Source organism: Thunnus albacares, chromosome 22 (assembly GCF_914725855.1).
Source record: "Thunnus albacares chromosome 22, fThuAlb1.1, whole genome shotgun sequence".
NCBI lineage: Eukaryota > Metazoa > Chordata > Actinopteri > Scombriformes > Scombridae > Thunnus > Thunnus albacares.
In genome coordinates this window covers 27,108,310-27,117,456 of record NC_058127.1, presented here as the reverse complement: position 1 = coordinate 27,117,456, position 9,147 = coordinate 27,108,310, and the positions used below count along the sequence as shown (strand labels likewise).

General features: G+C 36.4%; 2 protein-coding genes across 2 annotated transcripts in view; both read left to right on the top strand.

Annotated features, from left to right (window-relative positions):
* Positions 1-807, top strand: part of snapc2 (small nuclear RNA activating complex, polypeptide 2) — a 9,642-nt gene extending 8,835 nt beyond the window's left edge. Inside the window, exon 6 of the mRNA XM_044341789.1 lies at positions 119-807. Within this exon, the coding sequence (XP_044197724.1) occupies positions 119-499 (381 nt within the window). The 3' untranslated portion in view covers positions 500-807. The remainder of the gene's footprint in view (positions 1-118) is intronic.
* A 6,207-nt stretch (positions 808-7,014) lies between these two features.
* Positions 7,015-9,147, top strand: part of LOC122973450 (mucin-17-like) — a 17,485-nt gene continuing 15,352 nt past the window's right edge. The window contains exon 1 of the mRNA XM_044340985.1: positions 7,015-7,088. Within this exon, the coding sequence (XP_044196920.1) occupies positions 7,025-7,088 (64 nt within the window). The 5' untranslated portion in view covers positions 7,015-7,024. The remainder of the gene's footprint in view (positions 7,089-9,147) is intronic.

The following is a 9,147-nucleotide window of genomic DNA, read 5'->3' as shown; positions in this document are numbered from 1 at the left end:
CCAGTACAGAATAGATCTGGCATGTACTAAACTTCACTGTATTGCTACAAAAGCTGTGTTCATTTTTTTGCACTAGCTGTGTATTAACCTGACAGCCGCCCTCTTTTTCATGTTTCAGGTGTACCAATGTCTTTCTGCTTCTGCGGATTCCCCAGTAGCAAGAGAAATGTTTAAAGTCTTAAAGACACAGAAACAAGGAACTGATGAGCCTCACACAGCAGGGTCACAGGACAGACTCTCTGATCAGACGGAGACACCAAGTGTGCGAGGCAGCAACCCAAAGCCAAAGCATGACAGCAGCAGAACCAACAGTCAGCTGGACACTGCTGACAGCAGCGATGTCACAGACAGTGAATGGAGGAAAATGCAGCCAGACGAAGCTGAGAGCCAATCACAAGAAAGCAAAAACACATCCAGCCGAACAGGGGACACAGATGTGATGGGACTCCCCCCACTTAACCCTTTCATGGTGCCACTGAAACTGTTGATGCAGAGATAGATTGAGTTTAAAATAAAAAAAAACACACGTACAATGGTTTGTGTATATTCTTTAGTTATGTCTCTGTTCTGTAATAAAATGTTTCATTTAATATAGATTCTAGAGTTGAGTCACAAAGGTCATTGTTTGTCTTAGAGGTTAGGAGAGCACCGCTGCATTTTAATTACCCACCAGAATCTGTCCCTAGTAACATGTCAAGTATTGAAAGTTGATATCAAATGTTTGGTCAGGTTCATAGGCACGTCTATGTATTTTTGATCAGAAAGTTCCTTACTTAAATCAAAATGTTTTAAATAAAAATATCTAAATCTAAATCAAATTTAGACTATTTTTTCTTGGGTTCTCTGCTTCTGTTAAGACAATATTAACATAGCATTGAGAATATTGGCATTGAGAAGTCTGGCTTATTTTCTTAGTGAAGTAATTGCTTGTATATTAAGTATCAGAAAAAAATGCCCATTGAAATTTCAGGAGAGACAGAGAGACTTAGAAAACCAGCAAATATTCACACTTAAAAGCTGCAACCAGTGATTCTTTTTGGCATTTTTGTTTTAAAAATTACCAGAACGATCAAAATAGTTGCAGATCAATTTTATGTTGAATTATTAATCCACTAATCAACTAATCATTACAGCTCTGAGTTTTGCACAAATAAATGTTTATATTTGTCAAACAAAGGTACTAAAAAAAGTTTTGTTTTACTACCAGTACTGAAAATTGTCAAACCGTACTAAGTGCAAAATCGGGGGCATTGGGAGACTACAGCCTTTGTAGGATCATTGAGAATTAGTTTGCATTCTTTTGCAACAATCAATTTAACATATTTTTTAAGAGACTCAATTTACAAATGTATTTTATTAGGAACAGTTTTCTTGTATGTAGGTATTTTACAACTTTGGCTTATTTTGTTAATTAAAGAAAAAGGGGTTTGCAGAAAATAGTTTTAGCATCAATTTTGGGTATCATATTTGCACATAAAAAATTCAAAAGATACACTCCTATAGAGGACCACAAGTCTGCGTTAAGACAGGCAAACATTATTGATCCCAGGACTACATCCAAAATCATTATTCACTACTAAAACATATAGACCGATTTTGCTGTGTATAGAGTAAGTCTGGGTGTCATTTGAAATTTTGTGATACAAGTGCTGATACAAAACCTGAGTTTCTGTACTAATACCAAAACTACAGTGTGTTGGTGCCACAATGACAAAAAATACATGATTAGTTTCTCTTTATATCTCATTTTAAACAGATCCTACATTTTGTTTATTATTACTACATACCAAATATTCCCATTTAAGCAAGAAACTTCTATTATACCAACATAAGAGAAATAGTGAAACAGATTTGTGAATAGCAACATGAAGTGACATGTTAAAAAAATGTAAAAACTAAAACATTTATAGTCATTATAATATGAAAAATAGAAAAGTATAATAATCATGCATTGCCCTGAATATTGTCTCATATTGTTTTTGTGGCAACTGTCAACAACACATTGTGAAATCTTCTACACTTAATGGTCAGAGTTTCCTCTGTAGTGTAGTGTGACAAAGACGTGTTCTTGGAGGATGAAAGTTCGCTTGAGGTGGAGCACCATTGCCATGACACTCACTCTGTGTTTACACTAATTGTAAGAGCCTGAGATGTCGTGTGGAGTGTACAAGTGCAATTGTTTTCTTACTGCTTTACAACATTTGTCTTGTGCAACTTTGAAGCGCTATCGCTGATTATGCAATCTCACAGCAGAGATGTGTCTTTTGGCTACCTGGGAAACAGAAACCAATGGCCATCTTCACAGATATCACAGTATCCAGTCGTTCTGCTGTTCTTTGGTCTGATGATGGACAATTTTAATGTTTTTTTTTTCATTTTCATAACATTCTCTTTATCAATATGTTCCATTACTTAAGTTATTAAAAATGATACAGTGAAAGGAAGTGGTGGAAAAATATTCAGACCCTTTATTCAAGTATCAATACTACAATGTAAAAATACTACATTATGTAAAAGAGTTGCATTTGTTTTATTCAAGTAATGTTACAGAAGTATTGTCAAGAGAATGTATTTAAAAGTAAAAATATTCATTAAGCAAAGTGGCCCCTTTCACACTGATATTTTATTAGTTATGGAAACATAAAATAAAGCATTACATGAAAAGACTTTACTCAAACTGTTGTCACAAAGTTGGAAGCACACTACTGTCCATAATATCATTTTGTGCTGGAGCATCAGTGAAACTGAGGGGCCTAGACCAAACGAGGAAAAACAGTCCAAGATTTGTAGTGTTTGGACAGATGTGTCATCTTACTTTTTGCCATATAGTTTAGTATATTCGATTATTAACTGTAATATATTAACCTGTAAGCAGCGTAGTAATATAAGCTGTCCAGGTCCAGCTTATTCAGTGTAACCACTTTATATACTTTTGGGTAGTTAAATCTACAATCATGTATCATATTTCATAAATTCATCCTATGTTTTCTATGAAAATATTTTTTACCTGTAAAATATCCAGGGCATTTTATAACTGAGAACACTGCATTGTGTTCATTTTAAATTACATAAAAAGGAGTTAACACTCTGTGATTATAAACATATTACACATGCTGGACTTAACAGCAGTTGTTTTGTCAAGTGCTATTTCCAAGGTCAAGAATGAGCATTTGAATCTTCACTTCCATACCAACTGTGCAAATTCTATCTGCTAATGAAGACTGTGTGATATGATTAAAAGCTACAGAACATCTACTGAATGGACCTTGTGGTGAGACTATTTTGTCAATCTGAAAATTCGATTGCAAATAAACTAAATAAATTACATATATTGGTATTTAATATTTTTCACCAAATTACATAACTTGCAGCATAAAAAAACAACATTAGGGTCATAAATCCTTAAGATATAATAATAATAAAAAAAGTTTGTGGCTAGTCAAAAAATGTGTAGCTGGGTTAGGTTATTTGGGGAGGAATTTGAAGATTACTTCTGTTGGATTGCCTCACTCATTGTAAAATCCAAATGAATAAGTTAAATTTGATTATAATCTGTGTTGTAACTACAACACAGAAACTGTATGAGAATTTCATAACAATAAATAATTACAAATTATATTTTTATTTACTGCCCAATTATTTACATGTTAAACTGTAAATTACTATTTGTATATACTGATTTTGTAAGAATCTCCAAACACATGTTTGTGACTTGGTAATTATTGTGTGTATGAATACCTCCTATGCATTTTGTTGACCTTGTAATAGTGTTTTTGTCAAGGTAGTCCATTTAAAAATAGCTATGTTACTGTACAAGTCAAAGAAAATAAGTAGCTGTTGTTATTTGCACTGTTTATGACTGCGGAATGGAACATGTACGTAAACTCTGAGGGAGGTTTTGCCAAGCTTTAGTGTCTGATAAGATAAAAAAATAGCCTCCACCCTGTTACACCTCATCTTATAACATCTCTTCTATAAACCTTTGACCTTCAAGCAGTGAATAAGTGAGGTGCGCCATGTGGATTCCACATGATTTATTATACATCATTTCTGCATACCATTACAGCAGTTATTGTAAAATCAAGATAAAGACCCACCTTTGACCACAGAACAGGCACATTGTTGGTTAAGCTTACATGTTGCTAAGCCACTACCTGTAAATGCTCTTCACATACTATCAAAACATACAACTACTAAGTAAAACAGCAGAGGTAAAAGGTCATGCACTTTTTAATCATTGTCAGTGTCTAATGTGGACACCACTGAATGCTTTCATATTGTTGTCAACAGCTCCCAAAGCTGTCAAGCTGTCAGCCTATATAACTGTGTTGTTGCCTACTGACAGTTTCTGCTGCCTGTGTAGACTCTGAAGCTACTGCAACATCCAGTTGTACACCACAAAACAAAGCCAAACAAAACTTAAAGCATTTGGTATAAGCCCAGAAACCAGCACATTCCAATAAAGTAAAAAAAATTATGGAGTTTAATCAGTTGTCATGGAGATGGCTCAGTTATACGTGGCCAACCCTGTCTCTGTATGGACATAATTTCTAGGAAACAGGGTTGAAGTGGTTGGACTGTCAGCATCTAGTCAGAGTCATCAAGTCAGAAGGAGTCAACACTTACCACAAACTATTCAACACCTCAACATCTCCGCTGGTATACCCAAACCAACACAATACAATTTGGATTTTCTGAATTGTCTGGCACATTACTTTGATGGTGAGAATGTAGCGCTGTGCATTGTTTCAATTACTAATTTTAGATTTAGAAAAGCTACAAATGCTGTTGTACCCAGAAATAATATATGTCATAAGAGTGTCAGTGCTGGGAGGAGCATTTTGGTTATAACAATAATTAATAATTATCAAAGGTAATTATTAAAATCAATGAAGTTATTAATACAAATTAATGATAACAGGGCACCACCCGAAAACCAGGACCAATAACCAAACACGTGTCTGGTGGTAAGATGGCGAGGGGCAGATCGCCGCTGTGTCCCACATTATCTGGCCACCAGATGTGCAAAGGGGTGCGAGTGTTACTGTGTGTGTGTGCATGTAAACAGGGTTAGTAACAAGAGAAGAGAGAAAAAAAAAGAGAAGCGCCAGCTCACGGCGGAGTCCTGCGACCATGGGTAGAGAGCAGTAGTTGCTTTGTCACACAGAGAGCGTATGTATGGACGGTAGTCTGTAACGCACGTTGTCTGGACTGTTGACCTACAAAGCAACCCATTGTCTTGCTCGCAGTGGCACAATACGCAGCAGTCCTGAGTGGGTCAATACAACTTAGCTTAGCGTGGTGAAGATCTTCACACTTGGCGAGGGGAAATACACGTGCACGGTGGTTACCTCCTTTAGTAAACTGGCTCACAGGGAAAGCTAAGCATCCTGCAGCACGGTTACAATAGAAAGGCAATGGGTGTTTTTGTGCAGCTGGTACTTATAGCTGAGGTGACGTCATGGCTGCATCATCGGCATTCCCTGTGGTGTTGGGACGTCTCTACCGATGAGAGTGTGGGGCTCTCCCAAATCTTGCATTAAGGTGTGAACTGCAGGGCAATTTTGGAGGTGTAGTCTGTGTGAGTAGCCTTTAGGCACTCTTCCTTTGTTTCAGGGATTAAAGGATAAAGGCAGCCTTGTGGTCAGGCTTCAGAGTTTACAAATAGGCCTGCCTTTGTCTGACCACATGGTTGAGGCCCAACAAGAGTATATGTTAAAATGCTAGCGGCAGGGCTCTAGTTATGGCAATGTTGGTCGGTGGGTTGCCATGAAATTTGTTCCCCACTGAATGAAGACTTAATCCCTTGATTTTTCATCTCATTCCATCATCAGGTCAAAATTTCACTTCATCCAATAATTTGGTTTATTATGAAATACCTGCAAAACTAATGACATTCCCATCAGCAGTGTTAATTAGCAAATTCAACCATATTAGCACGTTGATAGCAATTTTCTCAAAGGGGCGTTGCGTCGAAGTACCACCTCACAGAGATGCTAGCACGGCTATAGACTCTACTTTTAGACAGTGAGAGGTTACCACCACCAACTCCATTGTTTCCAAAGTAAAGATGATGGCAGCTGTGCTGCAGTGTCAGCAGCAAGGACAGAGACAGTGGCTGCCACCCACATAAATGTGCACGGGTATTTGCCGCTGTCATGTGAGTTGATTATGGTTACACCTCTTCATCAGCATTGAACAGTGAAATTAATTAGCAAAAACAGTATCTGGGCAAAAGCTTAAATGTTTGATTATTAGGTCTGGGCCAGTAAACAATGTTTATGATATTAGTTAGCTAAATTAATTGCTATATTTGTGTAATTTTTCCAACATTTTGCTCTACTTTGAATACCACTTTTCTTGTAAACAAAGACAAGTTCTGTTTACATTCAGTGTTTCTTACCAAAAAGCATTGTGTGTATCCTTGCAGTATAACAAATGTGTTGGGTGCATTTCTAGTTCAGTTCAGTTTAGTTATTTATTGTCCCACAAGTGTAAAAATAGACAATAAAAGTGCTTGTGCTATAGTAAGGAGTAAGGATGTATGTTAAAAGCAAGGAAAACAGTAATGAAGAATAAAGATAAGAAAAAAAATAAAGTGCTAAGCTGTGTGAGGAATCAAGAGGCGGTGTATAATGTAATGTTCCTTCCACATAAAACATTATCAACATAAACCATAGTGACTTCATTATTGACAGTACACATGGAATGTAAAGGAATGTAGGGGAGACACATGATGATAGGTGTGTATGTGCAATAAACTTGAGTCATATTCAAGTGATTTTATCTCATGCCAGTTTCTCTTATCTCAGGCAGTCTTGTCATCTGTGACGTTTAACTACACCTTGACATTGGGTGGATGCGTTTGGAAAGAGCTAATCCACTTAAGTCAGACACTTTACAGAGTGTAAATGGTGCACTTTGATAGACACATATGTGGCCATTTTGCATTTTCAGCATTTGGATTTTAGTATTTTGTGTCATTTATCACTGACATCCACCGCTGCCTGGGACGTATCTGGTCATGGCGTTTTCTTCACATTTCCTGATTATCTATGCTCTTTTCATCTGCTTATTTTCTGCCAATGGTAAGACTCATACTCAACACATTTGCTAAATCAACACTTTTATGTCAACTCAAGCCTTTACTTAATATTTTTCATGTCCACTACAATTTTCATGTTGGTGCAAAATGTCATTCTAATGTTTAAATTTAAAAACAAAATATATTTGCATTTCCTTTTACAGCTGATTTAAGAGTTCTTATGCCATGTCAAGTCAATTTTATTTATATAGTGCCAAATCATAACATGCCAAATCATGCCAAATCATAATGGTCCCTGGCACTGGCCCTGGGACTTTCATGCTCAGACCCTTATGTCAGTGTTAGATATTGTATGGAAGCCAATGAAGTATGTTGTCAGTCTTCATTTTGCAAATTCTTCAGTATGGACATTTGGCAATTTAGGAGATTAGGTCATTAAAATATTTTCTCATTATGATGATAAAAATGTTATCTGGGTGGCATGTTGTAATAGCATAGAAATGTCATTTTGAGGAGACAAGGTTATGCAAGCCCAACTGGTACCTCAATCTCTTCTATTATCAAAGGAACCTCTCCACTGTCTTTTCCTGAATTCCCTGTAAAAATGCATCAGTTACCTCTTTCTTAGATCCATCTAGCTAATACTAATGCAGTCTCCAACAGCCCTTCAGTAAATCTTATCTTTATGAAGGTTCAGTGTTTGTTCAAACTGTTTTAGACAAGTGCTGATTTAACTTTATTCTTTATTTAACTTTATCATTTTGGACTTTACACTTTGTGCTGCTGTTGAATTGTATTGTGTTATAGTCAGAGGAGTTTCTAATATTCAGTGTACACCATAAATATTATGGATATGGGTATGTCATGTCACTGATATTCAATTTTTGAAAGAAATGCTCTGAAGGGGCTAGATTTGACAAAAACAGATTTCTTGGTTAAAAACTGGACATTTGTCTCTCACGTTGGCCTCCAGTTTTTAAAAAACAAATTAAGTGTTCATCTGATCATCATCATCAGTTAAGACACACACCACATAACCGCAACATCCTCAATTCAAATCTGACCAGGGACCTAGTTTGCATGTCATTCCCTTCTTGCTCCTTGTGTTTCCTGACTGCTTCTACACTATCCACACTATCGGCTGTCGAATATAAAGTGAGAAAAATTTTTAAATTGTGTTCCAAAGTTTGTTGAGTTTATTGCTTTACTGAGTAAATTTAAATCAAATTACAGAGTCACATCTGTTGAGTTTATGGTCAAAACTGACTGGTGTGATTTTATTCACAAAAAACACTGTCTTAAAGAACAAGAATTACTTACACTCAGGGGGCACATTTCCATTCTCTGACAGGAATGTTTTCACCACTATTTCAATGTTTGACTCTTCATTGTTCACTTCATCCTCATCAGTTCAATGATAGTCTGGATCATGTTCTGTGTTTCTGACACTTCTCCTTTGAGATCATTTTAATCCTTATCAGTGTCTTGATCAAGAGTGTAGTCAAGAGCCTCTTCCGATGTGACTTTTCTGCTCATTGTGTTGTCGCAGAAGAAGCAGACCTGCCTCTTAAATAGGCCTTCTGCATCATTTTTGACTTTATATACTGTAGGTGTCCTTCTCACTTGCTCAGTCTGGTTTTAAAAGAAAAACTACACAAGTATATACAGCAAGTTAGTATACTGCACTGGCCATAAAACAAGCCCTACTTTGTTTCTTAGGGAAAAAAGACCTAATGGGTTCCCTACTTTATCACTTGACTTGTAAAAGATTTTTGAGGTCAGTATCCTCAAATCTATTCAAAACCAAACTAAATTTCAAAACTACTTAGGTGTTAAATTAGTAACATTAATTCTTTTTTTTTAAGATTATTATTTGGCTTTTTGCCTTTATTTGGGAGTCAGTGTAGTGAGACAGGAAAGAAGGAGAGAGAGGGAGGTGTGACATGCAACAAGGGTCCCTTGGCTGGGAATCAAACTGTGAACGTTACAGTTATACAGTATGCACCTAAACCATTAAGCCACCAGGGCACCTGTAACAGTAATTCTTATGAACAATGATTCTCTCTTTCTACCTCGCCTGGTAAGTCCTTAATGTGGAACAA